Source organism: Pristiophorus japonicus, chromosome 3 (assembly GCF_044704955.1).
Source record: "Pristiophorus japonicus isolate sPriJap1 chromosome 3, sPriJap1.hap1, whole genome shotgun sequence".
NCBI classification, from domain to species: domain Eukaryota; kingdom Metazoa; phylum Chordata; class Chondrichthyes; family Pristiophoridae; genus Pristiophorus; species Pristiophorus japonicus.
The window spans coordinates 110953479-110980777 of NC_091979.1; the positions used below are offsets into that span (position 1 = coordinate 110953479).

General features: G+C 44.4%; 1 protein-coding gene across 7 annotated transcripts in view; it reads right to left on the reverse strand.

The window, feature by feature from the left end:
• ubr3 (ubiquitin protein ligase E3 component n-recognin 3) overlaps positions 1-27299 on the reverse strand; it is a 439870-nt gene that overhangs the window by 331767 nt on the left and 80804 nt on the right. For all 7 annotated transcript variants that reach the window (XM_070875678.1, XM_070875676.1, XM_070875681.1 and 4 more), the window contains 4 exons: positions 25132-25184; positions 18281-18414; positions 4808-4895; positions 282-421 (listed from right to left, as the gene is read on the reverse strand). In XM_070875678.1, the coding sequence (XP_070731779.1) occupies positions 282-421; positions 4808-4895; positions 18281-18414; positions 25132-25184 (415 nt within the window). The remainder of the gene's footprint in view (positions 1-281; positions 422-4807; positions 4896-18280; positions 18415-25131; positions 25185-27299) is intronic.

Sequence of the window (27299 nt, forward strand, 5' to 3'; positions counted from 1 at the left end):
CAACATCCCAGGAACGAATACATTTTTAAAAAGTGCAGATTGTCTTTTAAAATGAGACAAAGTTTCAAAAATAATTTATGTTCAATTGTGATTTTTCCTCAGTTGATGACCATAAGAAATCTACTTTATGAACAACAAAGCAGGAGAGAATAATTTATAAGTCTTTGAAAACATAGAAATACTTATATTAAACTTTTGCAAGCCACATTAACACAATCATTCATTTTCCTTAAATATCTTCCAAACTTCAGATAAAACAACTCTTAAGCACAATGACATACCTTTAGGTGTGTACATCCCCTGTTGCATCGAACCTCCTGGTTCAAAGACTGGCGCTTTAAAATCAGCTACAGCAGAAAGCATGTTTTCAAAATAGTAGCTTCCAGGGATAATGCCACTCTTTGGGTTGGGGTTTTCAGGAATGTACAAATTTGGTTAAGAAAAAAATGACACCTCAGAACAAACAAAAAAAGTGAAAATATTCAATTTTCAACAAGTCACATTTCGAGCAGAAATATCAATATTTTAGATTTTTGAATATTGATATTTTAGATTCAATGGACTCAAGTTTCGGCTCGATCTGCTACTATTTTTTTTGGAGCAACTAATTTAGTATGGAGTATCTTACAAATTGCAATTCTCGGCATTTAGTTTGCTCCAATTCTAGTTAGTTAGAATAGTTTCTTTTTAGAACAGTTTTTTTTTTCCCTAAAAGGGGGCATTACCAGCCACATACGCCATGTTGCAAGTTTAGGCAGCAAAAACTTACTCCAAACTAACTTAGAATGGAGTAAGTGTAGATTTTTGTATGCTCAGAAAAACCTTGCCTACATTTTCGGAATTAGGCGCAGGGAGCGAGAGATAGGGGGGTGGGGAGGGAAGTTAGAAGATTTTACAAGCATTAAACACTTCACTTTTACCAATAAAAAGAGCCATCACCACTAATAAATGATAAATAAATCAATAAATCAATCAAAAATTTTTTTTTAAGTTTCTATTCACCTACTGCAGCATCGGGAGCCCTCCAACAGCCTGCTGAAGAGCTGCTCAGGCGGGGCCCGCCCCGACGAGATACCATGTGGGCGGGCCCCGCCAAGGACTTCAGGCGGAGCCCGCCCCCAGCGAGATGCCAGGCGGGCGGGCCCCGCCAAGGACTTTGGGTGGGGCCCGCCCCAGGAGATGCTGGGCAGGCCCGCCGTGGAAGAGGTAAGAGCTGTCAGGCCACTCGGCCCGTCATAGTGGCGACTTCCCTTCGGCCAGGGATAGGCTCGTCGCTCGGAGGCAAGACACGCTGGGAGGGCCAGGAGCTACTGCGCAAGCACGCAGCTGCCAGCACTCATTTTGGCGCAGGGCTGTAGCTCCGCCCCCAGCAGCTCCTGCTGCGCCGTGCTGAGCTGTAAACGGGCCTACCGATATCAGAGAATCGTGAGGTAAGTATTTGGCGCTTTTTCTGTTCCACAAATTAGGCAGGCCTCTCCGATGTGCGCCGTTCTAGCGGGGATCCGAAACTTGAGCCCAATATTCTAGACTCAATATTCTAGATTTTTGAATAAGTGAACAATTTGAAAATAGTCCCATCCCTGCATTGCATAGTCAGTTTAGCAAAAACTAAAACCTTATTAAAAGTAAAATGTCAATTCACCTTGCTTAATCAATCCTCCTTCCAATTATGTACATAGTTCTTCACTCTGCCTTTGCACGCAGCAAGTTCCTATACTGGTCTACAGGGGCACACAAAGAGAGACAGATGCCTGATTGATCTGGTATTCTAACTAACTAAACTAATCAACATTCCAGATGCCTTGGGTCGCTTTGGGAGTTAAACATTTGTGAATAGAACTTGGCTTTAACAATACAAATTAAACTAGTAATCCCTTCGAGGCCAAATATGTAAAATTATCAAAATGTTTCAAATGTTCTGACGAAAGGTCATCAGTTAACTCTGTTTCTCTTTCTACAGATGCTGCCTGAACTGCTGAGTATTTCCAGCATTTTGTTTCTATTTCAGATTGCCAGCATCTGCAGTACCATACTTTTGTCAAAATGTTAGATGTTTTATGACAGGAGCAATATAGCAAGTTGATCACAATATATGGCGGCCGGTGCGGACACAATGGGCCGAAATGGCCTCCTTCTGCGCTGTAAATTTCTATAATAGAGTGGCGTTGTTCAAGGACAAAAAAAAATGCATCTCTGTCTTCCTTTAATGAAAAGATAGTGCTAAGTTGTCAGAGGTATCATCCGTCAGAGAAAACTTAAACTGGGGTCCCAATCGCCTGTTCTGGTGGTTCAGTTACACATTAAAATCTGATGACACTATTTGAAGATCATCCTGACCACGATCAGTATCACCAAAAATAAACATATTAACTGGTAATTCATCCCACTGTATTTTGCCCACATAATGATTAATGAACTTCAAAAGTAATTCATTGTGTGCAAGGGACTTTGAGACATTTCAACATAATAAGGTACTGTATAAATACAATTTAGTCTCTGCTTTTTTCCCCACTGTAATTCTGTGTGTCCCTTAGTCTCGTTTGGTCTCAAGCTTTCTTCCTCTGAATACGTGTCTCACACATTTTCATCAAGGTGCCCTCTCTCTCTGTTCATGTCCAAACTAGTTTTCTTACTTCTCTTTCAATCTTCTTTTCTGCATGACTCCCAATGTATCTGCATGGCTCTTATACTTTAAATTACTGATGTACTTAATTATTGTTACTTTTGTGAAATCTCTGAACATGCAGCAACATGGCAACCAGCCATGATGGTCAGTCAAAGATGAATACCAGGCTCAAGTGGAGGCAGGCTGTGGAGGCACTGATGCAACTTGCAGAGTTAAGAGAGAAACTGTGTTCTTTGGAGCTTGGAGTTGGTGTGAGAGATGGAACACATGGAAGCAGCAAGCTCAATAGGAGTGAAACAGGAGATAGGTAGAGTCTGAGATCTGGCATTTGGGAGAAGGGGTTTGGGGCTCTAGCAGCATGGAGGAGGAAGGTGGTTGTGTGATAGCATTCTGGGGTAATAGCTTTGCAGCATTTGATTTTGTACAGCCCAAATTTTATTTTTGAAATCTCTACTGCAGAAGGAAAAATACACCCAATTTATTTACTTGTTGCAGCAACACAGCAAGTGATTGTATCAGGAACACAATTTTAACAGGCATAAATGAAAATGGCAACTTATATATCTCCAGGCTACAAATGGAGGCAGAGCACTCTCAAGCCTGGGAAATATTGTCGGGAAAGCCTAGGTAAATACTGCAAAACTCAGAACCAAGGTGAATGCCAGCTCAAGCTCCAAAGAAAGCTCTAAGTTGGTGCAAAAGGGATTTCTAGGATAAAATAGTTATGCTTGTGGATAAGTTTAGTGATTTTTTTTTTTTTTTAAATTGTTCAAACAATTTGGTTGGTCATGTAATATGGTTTGTAAATGGTATTTCTGGGGGGGGGGGGGATAAACAGTGCAATTTTATTAGTAGGTTTTGTTCTGGATTCTGATTGTTCACTGGTACATATCTCAAATGAATGAAACTGTTTTTTGATGGAAGCGCATTTAGTCAAAACCAGCACAATTGACTTAACAAATAGTGGTTATTTAAGCTAATCAAAGATAATGCAACAGCTTTCAGAGCTGCAAGGTGCAACACTATGGGATAATACTCGAAGCAAGATTTAATTAAACAGATAGACATATGAATGCTGGCTGTGTTTATTTGCAACACCAGATTTCTGAGTGGTCCCGTTGGAGGACAAGACACACCCAACAGTTTGTCTGGGATGTGTAATTTGATCCTGCCTGCTGTAGACAACTCTAGAATATGTCTACAGTCGTACAGACTACAGAATGTGGAATTCTAGTTAGCTTTGTGAAGATCCTCTGTTAATGTTCTGCCCATGTAATTATAGTTGTCCTTGGCTGGCAAAATAAAATACACTATACTCTAATGGCTTAGTTAATTTTATGGGTTTTTTCCCCTTCTTTCCTTTTTTATGGAAGTGATAAAAATTCTTTAATTCTGATTGAAGGCAACATGTGTGGGGTATTGTGTGCGTGGTGTGCTGGTGTTTTGCTAACGAGTGCTATTCCCCAAGGTTTCCCCAGAGTTTGTAGCTCTGGATTGTTGCAGGCTGAACTGCAGGGAGTTGAGGGGCGGCCGGAGCACTGAGCGGGTGTGCTCGAGGTCCTGCTCGTCTGCCACCTCTCACACTCTCTGGCCAGGTCCAGGCCGATCCTGGGGTTTGGTGGTGTGCATGCTCTGTTGGGGGCGGGATGTTGTTTAGGCCCCACCCCTTATATGGGCACAAGCGCAGCAGGACGCACAAGGTCGTGCAAATAATCGAGGGAAGATTAAAAATCGTGATGGTTGCGTGCAATGCACAGCATCAAACTGTAACCTAAAATTTGGAACTTGACGCACCATCAGGAATAGGTTACCCAAATGTGTAATATTTTTCACCGAGAAAAATGTTTCCTGAAGCTGAGCAATGTCAGCAGCAAACAGCTCCAGAATTACTTCACATTTTCAGTGGTCAATCTATCCAGTACAGCAGCAGTTTGATGTTCAAGTAATAGACTTAATCATCTCATAACCTTTAAAAATTAAACCTAGAGCATTTCAAGAAAACTAAACGCTAAAATATGTAGCTAAACAATTTCGACAAGAATAGAACCAATTTTTATATTTCCAGACAAATTAGGACATTAGAAAAAAGTGTCCAATTTGAATATTAGCAGGACCACGTTCATGTTTAACTAGAAAAACTAAAACCACATTGTACCAAATTCTGAACCGTCTCAAAAGGATATTAAGTCTAATAATGTACTGTGTGTTCTGTCACTCATGCAGAGCTGTGCTACCATTTCTGCCCTCAGTATCTCATCATCTGTCATCCCTGAAATAAAAATGAATAAAGTATTAAGGCACTGATAAAATCTGCAGATGAATACAAATACAAGTTGTCATCTTTGACACAACATTTATTACTGCACAGTATTATACAGACTGTAGTTCAGAAAATGAAATAGTCTTACTCAATACAAATATAGTGCTATGAAACTTGTTACAATTCACTGAGGGATTTGGCATTTGCAGAATGTAATAAACAAAAATATCATACTTCCTTGTCTTTTGACAAGATTTTTTAAAAAGGTGACTACAAAGATTCAAGTAACAGATTTTGAGACATTTCCTCAGGTTATATAGATGAGCTTGGGATTCTACCGTATAAGGTGACAAAGAACAATAAAAATTAAATATTCAAACTATATATGAGTAAGCTGATGTTTTATTTAGGGCAGGGGTGTGCAAGCAACTTTTCAGGCTATTAGAGTAACTTCCAACTCAACAAGTTAGCCAAAATTGCAAGTAGCCTAAAATTCAGGTTGCCAATATATAATTAATCTGTAATTTATTTCTCTCCATGGGTCTTCCCCATAGTGTTCTTTTCCAACTGCTTCTTTAGTATTTGCATTAGCTACTTCAGTTTTGGTTGACCTCCAGATATTTTCTTTATACCCTCTCATTTATACAGAATACCCAACAGAGGAAAATGGAATAGGACAAGGCCCAGGCCCTATTCTTGCTGTTTTGTTTTACATAGAATCTTGGTGTCATCTTAGTACAAGTAATCTTTAAAAAGAGCAAGACGACATTTCAAGAGCCTGGTCTGAACTGCTTCCATAATGGAGCCATTGAGTAGATCGAAGCCAGTAATCCAAGTTCTAGTTATATACAAGAGACCTTTCTGTCTTAGAGTGGTTGCTGCACCCAAGAGGCTCTTTCTAAAGGCCCCGAGCCCAAAAATGAAATAATAGTACCATGGACTGATGGTTCATCAGTGGCCTTGGCAGCATCTCTAACTCCCCACATGGAAGAGCAGACTGAATCTCCGAAACCTCAGCTATTTATGACCAAAGCAGCTCCAGGTAATCGTTGCCTGAAATAAGACCTCTCTGACTGAGTTTGGAAGAAAGCACTGTCCTACACTTCCTCCCCTCTTCCCCACTAACCATTTCTTTCACAGAGCTCCAGAAACCAACCACTCAAACATCCCATTGTACAGTTTGCATCACTGGTTTTAATAGAAACCTGCATCAAGGTTTGGGCCCGTTAACTCTGTTCCACTCATAATAAATGGTCAGACCGAGTACTGCATGTAATGAGCAAGTGTGACCTTAGCTCCGTTATTGTAGTTCCAGAGTGCAGGTACCGCGTGGGTGGCCTGCTTATATACTGTATCCCAAGGGATGCTGGGATCCCTTGGGACTCCAACAGGTAGGCTCTCTGGTGGACAGGTGTGATACAGGTTACAAGGTTACAAGGGGTTAAACAAATAACATCACTCCGCCGTGAAGTCAACAGTACACTTATTTACAAGGTGAGACGATCTGGGGCTTTACGCTACCTTGTCGATCGTCTCGGTACAAATGTTGGTGCGGTTGGGTTGGTCAGTTCTTCATTGGGCTGTTGGGCAGCCAGCCTTGCCGGGCTGCTGGGGATGATGAGTTCTGTTTCGTGGTCAACTGTGATATCAGTTGCCACTTGTATGTGTGTGTATGTGTGTGTGTGTGTGTGTGTGTGTGTGTGTGTGTGTGTGTGTTGGAAGGTCAAAGTCGGTGGTGTCCTCTTCAGGTTGTGAATTGCTGTTGGTGAACCGCAGTTTAATTTGGTCCAAGTGTTTCCTGTGCGTTTGTCCATTGGTCAGTTTGACCTGAAACACCCTACTCCCCTCTTTGGCTGTGACCGTGCCAGCGAGCCATTTGGGACTATGTTCATAATTGAGCACAAATACAGGATCATTTATCTCAATATCGCGTCACAAGTTTGCACGATCATGGTACACACTCTGTTGATGCCGCTTATCCTCCACGTCATCATGCAAACCAGAGAGAGCCTGGTTTTAAGCACCCTTATCATAAGCAGCTCGGCTGGGTGAATCCCTGTGAGTGAGTGGGGTCTGGAGCGGTAGCTGAGCAGTACTCGGGATAACCGGGTCCGAAGGGAGCCTTCCAACACACGTTTCAAGCTTTGCTTGAAACATAGAAAATAGGTGCACGAACAGGCCATTCGGCCCTTCGAGCCTGCACCACCATTCAATAAGATCATGGCTGATCATTCCCTCAGTACCCCTTTCCTGCTTTCTCTCCATACCCCTTGATTCCTTTAGCCGTAAGGGCCATATCCAACTCCCTCTTGAATATATTCAATGAACTGGCATCAACAACTCTCTGTGGCAGGGAATTCCACAGGTTAACAACTCTCTGCGTGAAGAAGTTTCTCCTCATCCCAGTCCTAAATGGCCTGCCCCTTATCCTAAGATAATGTCCCCTGGTTCTGGACTTCCCCAACATCGGGAACAATCTACCCGCATCTAACCTGTCCCATCCCGTCAGAATCTTGTATGTTTCTATGAGACCCCGCTCATCCTTCTAAACTCCAATGTATAAAGGCCCAGTTGATCCAGTCTCTCCTTATATGTCAGTCCAGCCATCCCAGGAATCAGTCTGGTGAACCTTCGCTGCACTCCCTCAATAGCAAGAACGTCCTTCCTCAGATTAGGAGACCAAAATTGAACACAATATTCCAGGTGAAGCCTCACCAAGGCCCTGTACAACTGCAGTAAGACCTCCCTGCTCCTATACTCAAATCCCCTAGCTATGAAGGCCAACATACCATTGGCCTTCTTTATTGCCTGCTGCCCTGTACGCCAATTTTCAATGACTGATGAACCATGACACCCAGGTCTCGTTGCACCTCCCCTTTTCCTAATCTGCCACCATTCAGATAATATTCTGTCTTCGCGTTTTTGCCCCCAAAGTGGATAACCTCACATTTATCCACATTATACTGCATCTGCCATGCATTTGCCCACTCACCTAACCTGTCCAAGTCACCCTGCAGCCTCTTAGCGTCCCCCTCACAGCTCACACCGCCACCCAGTTTAGTGTCATCTGCAAATGTAGAGATATTACATTCAATTCCTTCATCCAAATCATTGATGCATATTGTAAAGAGCTGGGGTCCCAGCACTGAGCCCTGCGGCACTCCACTAGTCACTGCCTGCATTTCTGAAAAGGACCCGTTTATCCCGACTCTTTGCTTCCTGTCTGCCAACCAGTTCTCTATCCATGTCAGTATATTACCCCCAATACCATGTGCTTTGATTTTGCACACCAATTTCTTGTGTGGGACCTTGTCAAAAGCCTTTTGAAAGTCCAAATATACCACATCCACTGGTTCTCCCTTGTCCACTCTACTAGTTACATCCTCAAAAAATTCCAGAAGATTTGGCAAGCATGATTACTCCTTCATAAATCCATGCTGACCTGGCCCGATCCTGTCACTGCTTTCCAAATGCGCTGCTATTTCATCCTTAATAATTGATTCCAACATTTTCCCTACTACTGATGTCAGGCTAACCGGTCTATAATTACCCGCTTTCTCTCTCCCTTCCTTTTTAAAAAGTGGTGTTACATTAGCTATACTCCAGTCCATAGGAACTGGCCCAGAGTCAATTATCATTTTCCAACAGTCTACCAATGCATCCACTATTTCTAGGGCCACTTCCTTAAGAATCTGGGATGCAGACTATCAAGGCCCCGGGGGTTTATTGTCCTTCAATCCCATCAATTTCCCCAACAGGAATTTCCCACTTAATAAGGATATCCTTCAGTTCCTCCTTCTCACTAGACGCTCGGTCCCCTCGCACTTCCGGAAGGTTATTTGTGTCTTCCTTCGTGAAGATAGAACCAAAGTATTTGTTCAATTGGTCTGCCATTTCTTTGTTCCCCATTATAAATTCACCTGAATCCGACTGCAAGGGACCCACGTTTGTCTTCACTAATCTTTTTCTCTTCACATATCTGTAGAAGCTTATACAGTCAGTTTTTATGTTCCCGGTAAGCTTCTTCTCGTACTCGATTTTCCCCCTCTTAATTAAACCCTTTGTCCTCCTCTGCTGAATTCTAAATTTCTCCCAGTCCTCAGGTTTGCTGATTTTTTTTGGCCAATTTATATGCCTCTTCCTTGGATTTAACACTATCCTTAATTTCCCTTGTTAGCCACAGTTGAGCCATCTTCCCCGTTTTATTTTTATTCCAGACAGGGATGTACAATTGCTGAAGTTCATCCATGTGATCTTTAAATGTTTGCCATTGCCTATCCACCGTCAACCCTTTAAGTATCATTTGCTAGTCTACTCTAGCCAATTCACGCCTCAAACCATCGAAGTTACCTTTCCTTAAGTTCAGAACCCTACTTTCTGAATTAACTGTGTCACTCTCCATCCTAATAAAGAATGCTACCATATTATGGTCACTCTTCCCCAAGGGGTCTCGCACAAGGTTGCTAATTAGTCCTTTTTCATTACACATCACCCAGTCTAGGATGGCCAGCTCCCTGGTTGGTTCCTCGACATATTGGTCCGGAAAACCATCCCTAATACACTCCAGGAATCCTCCTCCACCACATTGCTACCAGTTTGGTTAGCCCAATCAATATGTAGATTAAAGTCACCCATGATAACTGCTGTACCTTTATTGCATGCATCCCTTATTTCTTGTTTGATGCTGTCCCCAACCTTACTACTACTGTTTGGTGGTCTGTACACAACTCCCACTAGCGTTTTCTGCCCCTTGGTATTCCGCAGCTCCACCTATACCGATTCCACATCATCCAAGCTAATGTCCTTTCTTATTACATTAATTTCCTCTTCAACCAGCAATGCCACTCCACCTCCTTTTCCTTTCTGTCTATCCTTCCTAAATGTTGAATACCCCTGGATGTTGAGTTCCCAGCCTTGGTCACCCTGGAGCCATGTCTCCGTGATGCCAATTACATCATACCCGTTAACTGCTATCTGCGCAGTTAATTCATCCACCTTATTCCGAATACTCCTCGCATTGAGGCACAGAGCCTTCAGGCTTGTCTTTCTAACACACTTTGCCCCTTTAGACTTTTGCTGTAATGTGGCCCTTTTTGCTTTAGGTTTCTCTGCCCTCCACTTTTACTTTTCCTATTTCGATCTTTTGCTTCTGCCCCCATTCTACTTCCCTGTCTCCGTGCATCGGTTCCCATCCCCCTGCCATATTAGTGTAACTCCTTCCCAACAGCACTAGTAAACACTCCCCCTGGGACACTGATTCCGGTCCTGCCCAGGTGCAGACTGTCCAGTTTATACTGGTCCCACCTCCCCTAGAACCGGTTCCAATGTCCCAGGAATTTGAATCCTTCCCTGCTGCAGCACTCAAGCCACGTATTCATCTGAGCTATCCTGCGATTCCTACTCTGACTAGCACGTGGCACTGGTAGCAATCCTGAGATTACTACTTTTGAGGTCCTACTTTTTAAATTTAGCTCCTAAGCTCCCTAAATTCGCCTTGTCGGACCTCATCCCATTTTTTACCGATATCGTTGGTACCTATATGCACCATGACAACTGGCTGTTCTCCCTCCCTTTTCAGAATGTCCCGCACCCGCTCCGAGACATCCTTGACCCTTGCACCAGGGAGGCAACGTACCGTCCTGGAGTCTCAGTTGCGGTCGCAGAAACGTCCATCTATTCCCCTTACAATTGAATCTCCTATCGCTATAGCTCTCCCACTCTTTCCTGCCCTCCTGTGCAGCAAAGCCACCCACGGTGTCATGAACTTGGCTGCTGCTGCCCTCCCCTGGTGAGTCATCCCCCTCAACAATACCCAAAGCGGTGTATCTGTTTTGCAGGGGGATGACCGCAAGGGACCCCTGCACTACCTTCCTTCCACTGCTCTTCTTGTTGGTCATCCATTCCCTATCTGGCTGAGTAACCTTTTCCTGCAGTAAGACCAACTCACTAAACGTGCTATTGACATCATTCTCAGCATCGTGCATGCTCCAAAGTGAATCCACCCGCAGCTCCAGTGCTGCAATGCGATCCGTCAGGAGCTGCAGGCGGATGCACTTCCCGCACACGTAGTCGTCAGGGACACTGGAGGCGTCCCTGACTTCGCACATAGTACAGGAGGAGCATAACACATGTCTGAGCTGTCCTGCCATGACTTAACCCCTAGATACACTTAAATTGGCACAACAATGCTAAAGGTTACTTAATGATATAGAAAGGAAAAAGAAAAACTACTTACCAATCACTTACCCCCTTGGCTGTGACGTCACCTTTCGATTTCTTTCCACTTCTTTTTTGCCTTCTCACCCTGCTGCAGCTGCACCGGCTGGCCTCTCCGAAGTTGGGCCTCTTGTAGGCCTCCGTGATCTCCCCGCTCCGCCTCCAGACGACGCTCTAACTCCCAAGCCTCTCCGAAGTTGGGCCTCTTGTAGGCCTCCTTGATCTCCCCTTGATGGTCTGGACTGCCCGTTCTGCCTGGCCATTGTATGCGGGCTTGAACGGCACAGATGTGACATGTTTGATCCCGTTGCGGGTCATGAACTCTTTGAATTCGGCACTTGTGAAGCACGGCCCATTGTCACTGACTAGGACATCGGGCAGGCCGTGAGTGGCAAACATTGACTTTCAATGATGGCCATGGACGTGCTTCCAGACATTATTGCACATTCAATCCACTTTGAGTAAGCATCCATGACAACCAAAAACATTTTGCCTAGGAATGGGCCTGCAATGGATCCTCGACCACGATTTGGATGGCCAGGACCATAAACTTAGCGGTGCCTCTCGGAGTGCATTGCTCAACTGAGAGCAAGCGTTTCACTGGCGTTCACAAGACTAAATCGGAGTCGATGCCTGGCCACCACACGTGGGATCTGGCTATGGCTTTCATCATCACGATGTCTGGGTGGGTGCTGTGTAGTTCCCCAATAAATGTATCTCTGCCTTTCTTGGGCAATACCACACGATTGCCCCACAAAAGAGACAGTCTGCCTGCAGGGACAGCTCATCTTTGGGTCTGTGGAATGGCTTAAATCCCTTCCTGCATCTCCATTGGGACACTGGACCAGCTCCCATGGAGAACACAGCTTTTTACCAGGAACAGTAAAGGATCCTGGCTGGTCCAGGTCCTGATCTGGCGGGCCGTAACGGGGGATTTCTCATTCTCAAGTGCTTCCATGACCATTAACAAGTCCGCTGGCTGTGCCATTTCCACCCTTGGTGGGCAATGGTAGCGGACGCTGAGCATCTGCACAATTCTCTGTGCCTAGTCTGTGGCAAATTACATAGTTGTATGCAGACAGCGTGAGCGCCCATCTTTGGATGCGGGCAGAGGGATTGGTATTGATCCCTTTGCTCTCCGAGAATAGCGATATGAGCAGCTTGTGGTCAGTTTCAAGCTCGAACTTGAGGCCAAACAAGTACTGGTGCATTTTTTTAACCCCGTAAACGCATGCCAGAGCCTCTTTTTCAACCATGCTGTAGGCCCTTTCGGCCTTGGACAAACTCCTGGATGCATACACAACAGGTTGCAATATTCCAGAGTCATTAGCCTGTTGCAACACACACCCGACCCCGTACGACGACGCTAACACTTGTCGTTTACTTGGGTTATACAGGACAAGCAGTTTGTTAGAATACAGTAAATTTCTGGCTTTCATAAAGGCGACCTCTTGTGAATTCCCCCATACCCAGTAGCGCATGCATGTGTTCTAGCAGGGTGCTTAACCCAGGTAGGAAATTACCGAAGTAGTTTAGGAGTCCCAGAGATGACCGCAGCTCCGTCACGTTCCGTGGTCGCGGCGCGTTCTTGATGGCCGCCATCTTGGCGTCGGTGGGTCTGATGCTATCTGCTGAGATTCTCCTTCCTAAGGATTCGACGCCTGTGCCAGGAAAACACAATGAGCGTTTCAACCTGAGCCCCACACGATCCAACCGACGAAGAACGTCCTCCAGGTTCTTCAAGTGCTCCAAGGTGTCCCCACCTGTAACCAATGTCGTCCTGGAAGACCACCGTTCAAGGAACTGACTTTAGTAGGCTTTCCATGTTTCGCTGGAAGATCGCTACAGCCGACCGAATCCCGAACGGGCACCAGTTGTAAATAAGTAGACCTTTGTGCATGTTGATGCAGGTGAGGCCTTTCCAAGACTCCTCCAGCTCCTGCATCATGTAGGCCGAGGTTAGGTCCAGCTTGGTGAACGTCTTCCCTCCAGCCAGGGTCGCGAATAGGTCGTCTGCCTTGGGTAGCGGGTACTGGTCCTGCAGCGAAAAATGGTTCAGTGTTACTTTATAGTTACCGCAAATTCTAACCGTACCGTCCTCCTTGAGTATCGGAACAATCGGGCTGGCCCAGTTGTTGAACTCCACCGGTGCGATGATGCCTTCACGTTGCAGTCTGTCCAGCTCGATTTCCACTTTTTCACGCATCATGTACGGTACCGCCCAAGCCTTGTGGTGGATGGGTCGCGTACCGGGAACCAAATGGATCTGCACTTTCGTCCCAGAGAAGCTTCCAATGCCTGCCTCAAATAACGATGGGAACTTGCTTAGAACCTGGGTGCATGCGGGGTCATCGACTGATGAGAGCGCTCGGATGTCGTCCCAGTTCCAACGAATTTTCCCCAGCCAGCTTCTACCAAATAACGTGGGGTCATCCCCTGGAACAATCCGCAGCGGGAGTTCGTGTACTGCTCCATCATAGGAGACTTTGACTTCAGCACTGCCAATTACTGGGATTAGTTCCTTTGTGTAAGCCCTTTGCTTCGTGTGAATGGGGCTGAGCTTGGGCCTGTGTGCCTTCTTTCCCCACAGCCTGTCGAAGGCCGATTTAATCATTATGGATTGGCTTGCCACCGTGTCCAACTCCATAGACAATGGAATACCGTTCAGTTCAACTTTCAACATTATTGCTGGGCATTTCGTCGTGAACGTGTATACCCCGTATATTTCGGCCTCTTCCATGCGAGTTTCCAATTCCGTTTGATCCACTGTGGACCAATCTTCCTCTGCAACGTGGTGGTTTGCATCTCGCCTGCACATTCGTTGGAGGTGTCCCATTGTTCTGCAGCCATTGCACGCATAGTGCTTAAAGTGGCATTGATGGGGCCGATAATCACCCCTGCAGAGCCAACAGGGTATTAACTGCCTCGCATTAACAGATGATGGCGGGCACTGGGTCAATTGAGGTCGGGCCATAGCAGCCGGTATGTACATTCTGCCTTGTACATTTCTGCTCAAAACCGACATTACTTTATGTACAGTACTGGCCGAAACTTCTTTGTTCTGCAAAATCTGCTTGGTGTTGTCGCTGGTGGACATAAATGCCTGGGCTATCGTTATGGCTTTACTCAAAGATTCGGAGTTTCGACAGTCAACAGTTTGCGAAGGATTGTCTCACGTCCGATGCCCAGTACAAAAAAGTCTGAGCATTTGTTCTAGAAATCCCTCAAACTCAATGTCCTGCAAGGCGCCTTAGTTCAGTGACGTAGCTCGCCACTTCCTGGCCCTCCGATCGTTGACACATGTAGAACCGATATCTCGCCATCAAAACACTTTCCTTAGGATTTAGATGCTCCCGGACCAGCATACACAGCTCTTTGTAGGATTTCTCTGTAGGTTTAGCCGAGGCCAGGGGATTCTTCATGAGGCCATAGGTAGTGGCTCCACAGACAGTTAGGAGGATCGTCCTTCGTTTGGTTGCGTTCTCGTCCCCTTCCAGCTCATTGGCTACGAAGTATTGGTAGAGTCTCTCCACGAAGGTTTCCCAATCGTCCATCTCCGAGAACTTCTCCAGGATGCCGACTGTTCTCTGCATTTTCGTGCGATTCATTACCTCGTCGCCAATTGTTACACTCATAATAAATGGTCAGACCGAGTACTGTATGTAATGAGCAAGTGTGACCTTAGCTCCTTTATTGTCGTTCCAGAGTGCAGGTACCTTGTGGGTGGCCTGCTTATATACTGCACTCCCAAGGGATGCTGGGATCCCTTGGGACTCCAACAGGTAGGCCCTCTGGTGGACAGGTGTGATACAGGTTACACAGTTACAAGGGGTTAAATACATAACACACACTATACTGCAATCAGTGCAAGTGGCTTCACGGCACAGCACAAGAAGGTATTACTAAGATAGCTAACCTTTTGCATAAGGAGCATCATAACTTTTCAGCAACTTATCACACATGACAGTTCTCGTTATATCGCAACACTATTTCCAGGGTCCTGCTATTCTTTCCAAAATCCAGTAGTAAATAACCCCTTTACAATTGTATCCCCGGAGCACAAAGTTTTCCCAGACAACTTCCTCTACTATGTTCCATCCTACAGAAAACCAGAAACCTGGACTGGACTACTGATCAATGAGCGATAAACTGAGGGACACAATGGGGTTGATATCAACCCCCCTCTAATGACAAGCAGGTCAGGAGAGGGGGTAAAAAAAAATTTTTAAATCGGGAACATATCGCCAAATCGTCGCGTGCACACCCACAGCAATTTTCAAGTGGCAGGTTGCGCTGCTTGCGCGTGTCTTAACTTGGAGAAGTGAAACATTTCCCATTATATTATTGTATATTTAACAGTTGCCAGCAGTGTTTCCAGGGCGCAGGATATCCAGCAGCAGACGGGAGCAACTGGCTGCAGAAGGTAATTGCATTTTGGCGCATTCTTCGAGGGCCAGGAGGAGCAAGAGTGCTCTCCCCAGCCCAAGCAAGCCTTATGCCAATTGTCGTCTCGCCTCGCTAACCCTCTATTCTATCAACCCTTTGCCTGCCCTGCAACCATCCCCACCAAACCCCATTCACTAGCTACCTGCCCAGAGATCGCCATCGTCACCGCCACTGCCACCATGGTCACCAAGCTGCACTCACTAGTTGCCGGCCCTGCGATCGGCCAACACCAATCCATCAAGCCCTATCACTAGCCACCTCCATCGCGATCGGGCAATTCCCCACCCCTTCAGCAAGCCTCATTCTACAGCGATCAGCCAACTCTCTCACTCCCTTCCCCCTCCAAGTTCCGATCTTTCTGACCCGATTACCCAACTTTAACTCTCCTCTCATCGTCTTTGTTATGTCCAGTACACTCAAGACACATTTTAATGTCATGTAGAGTGCAACAAATTGGCTGGGCACTAGTACACAAGAACATAAGAAATAGGAGCAGGAATAGGCCATATGGCCCCTCGAGCCTGCTCCGCCATTTAATAAGATCATGGCTGATCTGATCATGGACTCAGGTCCATTTTCCTGCCTGCTCCCATAATCCCTTATTCCCTTATCAGTTAAGAAACTGTCTATTTCTGTCTTAAATTTATTCAATGTCCCAGCTTCCACAGCTCTCTGAGGCAGCAAAATCAACCCTCAGGGAAGAAATTCCTCCTCACCTCAGTTTTAAATGGGTAGCCCCTTATTCTGCTAGTTCTAGTCTCCCCTATCAGTGGAAACATCCTCTCTGCATCCACCTCATAATCTTATACGTTTCGCTAAGATCACCTCTCATTCTTTTGAATTCCAATGTGTAGAGGCCCAACCTACTCAAACCTTTCCTCATAAGTCAACCCCCTCATCTCTGGAATTAACCTAGTGAACCTTCTCTGAACTGCCTCCAAAGCAAGTATATCCTTTTGTAAATATGGAAACCAAAACTGGACGCTGTATTCCAGGTGTGGCCTCACAAATACCCTGTATAACTGTAGCAAGACTTCCCTGTTTTTATACTTTATCCCCTTTGCAATAAAGGCCAAGATTCCATTGGCCTTCCTGGTCACTTGCTGTACCTGCATACTTACCTTTTGTGATTCATGCACCAGGACCCCAGGTTCCGCTGTACTGCAGCACTTTGCAATTTTTCTCCATTTAAATAATAACTTGCTCTTCGATCTTTTTCTGCCAAGGTGCTTATGTCAAAGTGCATAACCTCACACTTTCCAACATTATACTCCACATTTTTGCCCACTCACTTAGCCTGTCTATGTCCTTTTGCAGGTTTTTTGTGTCCTCCTCACACATTGCTGACGATACAAAGATGGGAGGAAAAGCAAACTTGGCTTTATTGCACTCGGTCCCTTCATCCAAGTAGTTAATAGATTGTAAATAGTTGGGGACCCAGCACTGATCCCTGCAGCACCCCACTAGTTACTGATTGCCAACCCGAGAATGAACCATTTATCCCGACTTTGTTAGCCAATCCTCTATCCATGCTAATATATTACCCCCAACCCTGTGAACTTTTATCTTGTGCAGTAACCTTTTATGTGGTACCTTGTCAAATGCCTTCTGGAAGTCCCCTTCATCCACCCTGTTCGTTCCACCCTCAAAGAATTCCAGCAAATTTGGCAAACATGACTTCCCCTTCATAAATTCATGCTGACTATGCCTGACTGAATTATGCTTTTTCCAGATGTCCTGCTACTGCTTCTTTAATAATGGACTCCAACATTTTCCCAACCACAGATGTTAAGCTAACTGGTCAAAAGTTTCCTGCTTTTTGTCTGCCTCCTTTTTTTAAATAGTACTTATGATAGTGAAGAACTCAGAAGGATACCAAGTAGGATCATCCACTTTTAACTGAAGATGCTTAGTAACATCTATTTCTGTTGTCAATTATATATTTGCATGATGTACTTGAGGTTGCGAGAGTCAATAGGAGTTTTAACTTCAACACCAAAGAGGATAAAATCCGATGGCAAATAATTCAGGTCATTGCTCATATCCAGTACTTTCCACTGCACCCCACTCCCTTCCCTCTTCTGAAAGCAATTATAGATGCCAGTGTATAATTCAACAGGCCTCAAAGCACCTCACCCAAATGCCAATTCTTTGGTTTGTACAAAATTTACCATTAGAAATGCCGGTCCTGGGCAACGTGGGACCGGTAGAGAGCTGTGCGGGAACATTGGTCCAGCCCTGTTCAGGTGCAACCCATCAGGTTGGCTGTACAGGTCCCTCCTGTCTCACAACTGGTCCCAATGCCCCAGGAATCTGAAGACCTCGCTCCTGCACCACTTCTCCAGCCACACATTCACCTGCACAATCTTCCTGGTTCTGTACACCAGAGATTTTCACCTTTGAGGTCCTGTTCGTCAATATTTTTCCTGGCTCCTGAAACTCTGCCTGTTGGACCTCAACCCTTTTCCTCCCTGTGTCATTGGTTCCAACATGAAGTAGGACTTCTAGCTGTTCCCCTTCCCCTCATAAAATGTCCTCCAACTGTTCAGTGATATGTGGAAACGCAGAATTGATCAAGAAAATTCTTAAACTGGACTTTTTTAAAAAAACTTTCTGAAGCTCCCATTTAGAAAGAAGACTAAAGAAAAGGAATACCAGACCACAACTGGAGGGAAGTGGGATCCCCCAAAAATCTTTTCTATAGAAACATGTAAATTTAAATACGATCTTACCTAAATGAATGCGAAGACTCAGTAAAATGACAAGGAAAGTTAAGGCCCCCTCAAGCATAGATCTTTCATGTTCTGTATCAAGCGCTGCATTTTGATGCTGTGATGCCATTGTCAGTAGATCCACCACTTTAAATCTAGACAAAGGCACAAGGTTACACTTAAAGAAAAAATTATTAGCAAATACAAATCCATATTTATGGCTGGAGAAGAACTTGGAGTGGGAGGGGGAGCATCCAGTTCTCGTGATCCATGTAGGAATCAATGACATAGGTAGAACGAAGAATGAGGTTCTGCTGAGGGAGTTTGAGGAGCTAGGGTCTAAATTAATAAGCAGAACCTCAAGGGTAATAATCTCTGGATTACTACCTGAGCCACGTGCAAATTGGCATAGGGTCAAGCAGATCTGAGTGTTAAATGCGTGGCTCAAAGAGTGGTGTGAAAGGAAAGGGTTTCAATTCATGGGACACCAGTACTGGGGAAAGAGGGAACTGTCCCTTCGGGATGGACTCCACTTAAACTGGGCTGGGTCCAGCGTCCTGGCAAATTGAATAACTAGGGCTGTAGATAGGGATTTCAACTAAAAAATTGGGGGGGGGGGGGGGTTAGGTGAGGGGAAATTTACAAATCTAAAGAGAAAGGTCAATGCAATAGAGCAGTGTAGCGGTTTGGGTAAAAAATAAGCAGCGCATGACAGGAAGAGAGAGTTTAATGGTAGCAGTGCAGCAGAGAATAAGGTCAAAGCAGGGAAAAATGGTAAAAAAAAAGTTAAATTAAAGGTTCTTTCTCTGAATGCACAAAGCATTCGTAACAAGATAGACGAATAAAGATAAATAGATTTGATCCAATAGCCATTACAGAGACGTGGTTGCAAGGTGACCAAGGTTGGGAACTGAATGTTCCAGGGTACTTGACGTTTCGAAAAGACAGGCAGAATGGTAAAGGAGGGATGGGGGTAGCCCTGATAATAAAGGATGACATGACATAAGGACAGTTGAGAGAAAGGAACTTGGCTCGGAAGATCAGGAAGTAGAATCAGTATGTGTGGAGGTAAGGAATAACAAGGGGCAGAAAACACTTCTGGGAGTAGTATCTGGTCCCCCTAACAGTAGCTATACAATTGGACAGAATATTAATCAAGAAATAATCAGAGCTTGTTAACAAAGGTAATGCAATAATAGTCGGTGACTTTAACCTTCATATCGACTGGACAAATCAAATTGACAGAAGTCGTCTGGAGGACGAATTTATGGAATGCATTTGGGACATTTTCCTAGAACAATACGTCATGAAACCAACTAGGGAACAGGCTATTGTAGATCTTGTATTGTGCAATGAGACAGTGTTAATCATCAATCTCATAGTAAAGAATCCTCTGGGGCAGTGTGTTCATAATAGGATAGAATTTCACATTACTTTTGAGAGTGACTTGCCCAAGTCCAAAACTAGAGTCTTAAACTTAAATAAAGCCAATGACATAGGTATGAAAGGCAAGATGGCTCAGGTTGATTGGAAAAATAGTTGAAAAGTATAGCAGTAGATAAGCAGTGGCGAGCATTTAAATAAATATTTCATAATTGTCAACAAAAATACATTTTATTGAGAAACAAAAAGTCAACAGGAAAAGTGATCCATCCGTGGCTAACTAAAGAAGTTATGGATAGCATTCGATTGAAAGAAGAATAGTAATAAGCCTGAAGATTGGGAGAGTTTCAGAAACCAGCAAAGGATGACCAAAAAAATTGATAAAAAAGGGGAAAAAATATATTGAGAAAACTAGCAAAAAATATAAAAACAGATTGCAAGAGCTTCTTCAAGTATGTAAAAAGAGAGTAGCAAAAGTAAACATTGGTCACATGGAGGCGAAGGCAGGAGAAATAATTATGGGGTATAAGGAAATGGCAAAAACGTTAAACAAATATTTTGTATCGGTCTTCACAGTAGAAGACACAAAAAGCATACCTAAAATGGTGGGGAGCCAAGGGTCTAATGAGGGTGAGGAACTTAATGTAATAAATACAAGTAGAGAAAACGTACGAGAGAAACTAAACTAATGGGACTAAAATCTGACAAATCCCCTGGACCCGACAGCTTACATGCTAGGGTTCTAAAAGAGTTGGCTACAGAGATAGTGGATGCATTGGTTTTGATCTTCCAATATTCCCTAGATTTTAGAACGGTCCCAACAGATTGGAAGTTAGCAAATATAACACCGCTGTTCAAGAAAGGAGAGAGAAAACAGGGATCTACAGGCCAGTTAGCCTGACATCAGTCATCAGGAAAATGCTGGAATCCATTGTTAAGGAAGTGGTATCAGGGCACTTAAAAAAAACTCATAACTTTATTAGGCAAAGGCAACATGGTTTTATGAAAGGAAAATTGTGCTTGACAAATTTATTAAGAGTTTTTTGAGGACGTAACTAGCAGGGTAGATAAAGGTGAACAAGTGGATGTACTATATTTGGATTTCAAAAGGCATACATTTTTTTATTCGTTCATGGGATGTGGGCATCGCTGACAGGTTACGGCACTTTAAGTGCACATTCAAGTATTTTTTTAATGTGGTGAGGCTTTCTGCCTCTGCCACCTTTTCAGGAAGCAAATTCCAGACCCCCAACACCCTCTGGGTGAAGAAATTTCCCCTCATATCTCCTCTATACCTCCCCCCAATTATTTTAAAACAGTGCCCCTTGGTTGTTGACCCCTTTGCCAAGGGAAAGGTCCTTCCAATCCACTCTATGCAGGCCCCTCATAATTTTATACACCTCAATCAGGTCTCCCCTTAGCCTCCTCTGTTCCAAAGAAAACAGACCCAGCATCCCCAATCTTTCCTCATCGCCAAAATTCTCCAGTCCAGGTAACATTCTTGTAAATCACATCTTTCCTGTAATGTGGTGACCAGAACTGCACACAGTACTCCAGCTACGGCCTAACCAGTGTTTTATGCAGTCCAAGCAGAACGTCCTTGTTCTTGTATTCCATGCCTCGACTAATAAAGGCAAGGATTCCACATACCTTTTTAACCATTTTATCTACCTGGCCTGCTACCTTCAGGGATCTGTGGACCTGCACTCCAAGATCCCTTTGTTCCTTTAAATGGTACAACACTAAAAAGTGTAATGTGTATTCCCTTGCCTTTTTAGACCTCCTCCTTCCTTTGTCCCTAGGTATGACACCAGCCAGTGGAGAGTTTTCCCCCTAATTCCTATTGGCTTCAATTTTACTAGGGCTTCTTCATGCCACACTCGGTCAAAGGCTGCCTTGATGTCAAGGGCAGTGACTCTCGCGTCACCTCTGGAATACAGCTCTTTTATCCATGTTTGGACCAAGGCTGTAATGAGGTCTGGAGCGGAGTGGTCCTGGTTGAACCCAAACTGGGCATTGGTGAGCAGGTTATTGGTAAGTGTCGCTTGATAACACTGGTGCTGCTCCGAAATGCTCTTCTACACTCTTCATTGAAAGTGGAGTGCAGGTCCACAGATCCCTGAAGGTAGCAGGCCAGGTAGAGAAGTCCCCTGGCTTGATGGTAATGGTAGAGCGAGGAATATGCCGGGCTGTGCGGTTGGGAAGATGTTGGAGTCCATTATTAAAGCAGTAGCAGGAAATTTGGAAAAAGAGAAGTCACGTTTGGCAAATTTGCTAGAATTCTCTGAGGATGTAGTGAACAGGATGGATAAAGGGGAAACCAGTGGATGTGGTCTATTTGGACTTCCAGAAGGCATTTGACAAGGTGCCACATAAAAGGTTATTTGCACAAGATAAAAGATCACTGGTTTGGGGGTAATATATTAGCATGGATAGAGGGTTGGCTAAAGAACAGAAAACCGAGAGTAGGGATAAATTGTTCATTCTTGGGTTGGCAATCAGTAACCAGTGGGGTGCCTGAGGGATCAGTGCTGGGACCCCAACTATTTACAATCTATATTAGCAACTTGGAGGAAGGGACTGAGTGTAATGTAGCCAAGTTTGCCGATGATACAAAGATGGGAGAAAAAGCAATGTGTGAGGAGGACACACAAAATCTGCAAAAGGACATACAGGCTAAGTGAGTGGGCAAAAATTTGGCAGATGGAGTATAATATTGGAAAGTGTGAGGTCATGCACTTTGGCAGAAAAAAAATCAAAGAGCAAGTTATTATTTAAATGGAGAAAAATTGCAAAGTGCCACAGTACAGCGGGACCTGGGGGTACTTGTGCATGAAACACAATAGGATAGTATGCAGGTACAGCAGTGATCAGGAAGGCCAATGGAATCTTGGCTTTTATTGCAAAGGGGGTGGAATATAAAAGCAAGCAAGTCTCCCTACAATTGTACAGGGTATTGGTGAGGCCACACCTGGAATACTGGCAGTTTTGGTTTCCATATTTACGAAAGGATATACTTGCTTTGGAGGATGTTCACAGAAGGTTCACTAGGTTGATTCTAGATATGAGGGGGTTGACTAATGAGAAAAGTTGAGTAGGTTGGGCCTCTCCTCATTGGAATTCAGAAGAATGAGAGGTGATCTTATCGAAATGTCTAAGATCATGAGGGGGCTTGATAAGGTGGATGCAGAGAGGATAGGGGAGACTAGAACTAGAGGTAATAATCTTAGAATAAGGGGCTGCCCATTTAAAACTGAAATGAGGAGAAATTTCTTCTGAGGGTTGTGGATCTGTGGAATTCGCTGCCTCAGAGAGCTGTGGAAGCTGGGACATTGAATAAATTTAAGATAGAAATAGACAGTTTCTTAAAAGATAAGGGAATAAAGGGTTCTGGAGAGCGGGCTGGGAAGTGGACCCGAATCCATGATCTGATCCGCCACGAACGTATGAAGTGGCGGAGCAGGCTCGAGGGGCCATATGGCCTTCTCCTGCTCCCATTTCTTATGTTATGAGGTTACAGATTGTTGGGAAATATAATTTTGCTGCTGCCGATGGCCTACAGCACCTCATGGATGCCTAGTTTTGAGCTGTTCTGAATCCATCCTATTTAGCACGGGGGTCATGCCACACAATACGATGGATGGTGTCCTCAGTGTGAAGACGGACTTCATCTCCATAATGACTGTGCATTGGTCGCTGCTACCAATTCTGTCATGGACAGATAGATGCATCTGCAACAGGTAGATTGGGGAGGACAAGGTCAAATAGGTTTTTCCCTCATGTTGGTTCGCTCACCACCTGCTGCAGGACCAATCTGACGGCTATGTCCTTCAGGATTCGGTCAGCTTGGTCATAGTGGTGCTGGATGATGGACATTGAAGTCCCCCACCCAGAGTACATTCTGTGCCCTTGCTTCTCTCAGTGCTTCTTCCAAGTGGTGTTCAACATGGAGGAGCACTGATTCATCAGCTGAGGGAAGGTGGTAGGTGGTAATCAGCAGGAGATTTCCTTGCCTATGCTTGACCTGAAGCCATGAGACTTCATGGGGTCCAGAGTCAATATTAAGGACTCTCAGAGAGTAGGGATAAATGGGTCTTTTTCAGGCTGGCAGGCTGTAACTAGTGGGGTGCCACAAAGATCAGTACTGGGGCCTCAGCTATTTACTGTCTATATTAATGACCTAGATGAAGGGACTGAGTGTAATGTATCCAAGTTTGCTGACGATACAAAACTAGGTGGGACAGTAAGCTGTGGGGAGAACACAAAGTATCTGCAAAGGGATATAAATAGACTAAGTGAGTGGGAGATGGAGTATAAATGTAGGGAAATGGGAGGTAATTCACTTTGGTAGGAAGAATAGAAAATGATGAGAAACTTTTAAATGTTGGTATTCAGGGAGATTTGGGTGTCCTTGTGCAAGAACACAGAAAGCTAGCATGCAGGTACATAAAAAAATAAGACAGACAAATGGAATATCATCCCTTATTGCAAGGGGGTTGGAGTACAAAAGTAAGGAAGTGTTACTACAATTGTACAGGGCCTTGGTGAGACTACACCTGGAATACTGTGCACAGTTATGGTATACTTATCTGAGGAAGGATATACTTGCCTTGGAGGCGGTGCATTGGAGGTTCACTAGATTGATTCCTGGGATGAGAGGGCTGTCTTCTGATGAGAGATTGTGTAGAATGGGCCTATACTCTCTGGAGTTTAGAAGAATGAGAGGTGATCTCATTGAAACATACAAGATTCTGAAGGGGATTGACAGGGTAGATGCTGAGAGGTTGTCTAGAACTAGGGGGCACAGTCTCAGGATGAGGGGCAAGCCATTTAGGACAGATGAGGAGGAATTTCCCCACTCAGAGGGTTGTGAATCTTTGGAATTCTCTGTCCCAGAGGGCTGTGGATGCGGATTCTCTGAATATATTCAAGGCCGAGATGGAGAATTTTGGAGTCTCGGGAATCAAGGGATATGGAGATCGGGCAGGATAGTGGAGTTGAGATTGATGATCAGCCATGATATTGAATGGCAGAACAGGCTCGAGGGGTCAGATGGCATACTCTTAGTTCTTATAACAGCTTGGCCTCATGAATTTTGTAGCAATCTTAACACATTGTGTGTGTAAAATATATAAATGCAATGATATTAAATACTTTGTCATATCTTCAGTTTTCATTTTTTTTTTTAAATGAATCAAAACCTTTATTTCTACATGATCTAGTTTTTTTTTTAGGATCTACTGCTCCCACCACTGCACTGGCAAAGATTAGAATAGTGTAGATCTGGGAGCAACCTTGGGACATTCCTGTTCTTATGCTTCAACGAAAATGCCCTTATACTGATTTTCTTGAAATACTTCTCAACATCTATGTATTCACAAATAATACACAAGCATATAATTGCAAAGTAGATATTCTGATGGTTAGGAGAACCACAAATTCCAGATTTAATTTTTTTAAATTCCTGGCACATGATTTATTGTGCTCACCTTTCAAAAACTGATGAAACAAAATAATCTGGATCCAGCCTGGAAGCACAAACCTTGAAGAAACAAAAAAGATATTCTAAAATGTTATCTTCTGTAACAATGGGCCCAAATTTGGCCCTGCGTTTTTTTTCGGTGCACTAACGTGAGGTGCGCCGACTTTCTGCTCTCAAAACGGTGCCAAAAAGATATTGCCGTATTCTCCCCGCTCTGTGGACCGTCCTCATGCTTGGCGTGGCGTGGCAATCACAGTGGGGGGCGGAGCTAGGGCCTTGCAGCTGCAAGAGTGCCGGCAGGGGGGCAGGGCTAGGGCCCAGCATGTGCAACAGTGCCGGCAGCATTGCACATGCGCATTGGCGTGTTTGCGCATGCGCCCGGGCGTCCCACCCACCGCCCCTATCCCCGGCCGAGTGGCCTTTCGCACCGGCATTGCTTTAGCATCAGACCTATTGCCCAGAAAAATAACTCTGCAATTGTTGAGTATGAGGGCACCTTGAATAGCTGACCACAGAATGGCTGCAGCTCTGAGAAATATGCAGATAGAAGTAAAGATGCAATCAAGCTCCTTCAATCTTAATCACTGGATTCAATTCAAGCAAATCTCATGCAACCGGATTTTAATTCTAGGAATTGCGACACCACCATTCAAATTTATAATCATTTCTGAAGTCCATACAAATGGTACATGCTGTTGGGAGTATAATTAGTTGTCTGAAATTAGCTTTCATTTTTAAAAGTGTACTTTTTTAGTCTAGCATGGATGTTTTGGATTGTTTCATGGCCTTTTTGTCAGCATTATTTATGATTTATTTTGAGGTGTCATGGCAACTATCAAAACTTACAATAAATATATAATAGACTTTTACACTTAACACATTAAGGCTCCTGCAGCCTTTGTGTTCCCAACCCCCTCCCTCCTACTAGTCCCCCTTTAAGTTCCCTCCTGCAGCCTCCTTCTGCGAGCCCAGCCTGCTGCGTTTTGTGTGTGGCCAGTTCACTGCTCTCCCGCCCGGGCTCCCCACCCACCGCACCTATCCCCGGCCGAGTGGCCTCTTGCACTGGCAGGCCCGCTGACTTCCCGGGCCGAGTATGAAGGTAGGACTTAAGTTTTATTTTTAAATTTTTTTTTTTTGTATTTACTATTGATGGTTTTTATGCTTCATGAATGTTGTTGAGAAGGTGTTTAGTGCTTTGCAAGGTCCTCTCTGCTTCCCTTCAACCCCCGATCTCTGGCTACCTGCACTGATTTCTTAACTCTTCGCAAGGGTTTTCTGTGCAGCCACAAGTGGCCACATACGCTGGCCTAAGTTAGTTTGGAGCAACTATTAGCTGTCCAAACTGCCTTGAATGGCCAAAACAGGCGTAGGTGACTGGTAACGCCCCCTTTTGAAAAAAAAAAGCGAAACTAAAAAAAATCCTAACTAACTCACTTACACTGGCACAAATTAAATGTGCAGAATGGGTATTTTTAAGATACTCCAGAAAAATCAAGTTGCTCAAAAAAAAAAGAGCACAACTCCTGGGCAAATTTGGGCCCAATAATTTTAAACAATTTAAACAATTGATGATGCTTTAAACATGCCGAATCAAAATTCCAGCAACATACACTATACTTGAACCACAGCAAACCTCAAGTGTTAAAAATTAGGGTTATCTAAAAATAATACTGTGTTTAAATGATTGTATGTTTCTGCTCAAGACAAGTAAAGGGTTAATTTATAAATTATGTTTTACCCGAGAATGCTTTGGTTTCACTTTCCTGGAAGACTTGCCTCAGACAATGTTTCTAAATAAGTTAAATTAGAGAATGCACAACATTTTGGGCTCAATTTTCCCCAAGCCCGTTTTGTGGCGTATTGCCAGAGTTGCGCGCTTATTTAGGTCCAAAAATGCGCCAGAAAAACATGTCCAAACTTTCCTCGATGCTTGTACTGTAATCTGGAGCCACGCATTGTGGCCAGTCGCCTCAGGGGGTGGAGCCTGCAACCTGCACCAGAAAAAGCATACGCGGGGAAAAAAAAACTGATGTTCTTGACGTCGCTGAAATGGCCGCACACGCGCAGTTGCGCTCCAAGTTGGCAATCGGCCATTTTTAAAGCTCAAGTTGTGTGTGTGCGCCAGAAGGAGTGCCGGTCCCGGTCTGCTGTGGCCCCCCGAGTGAGTGCTGGTCA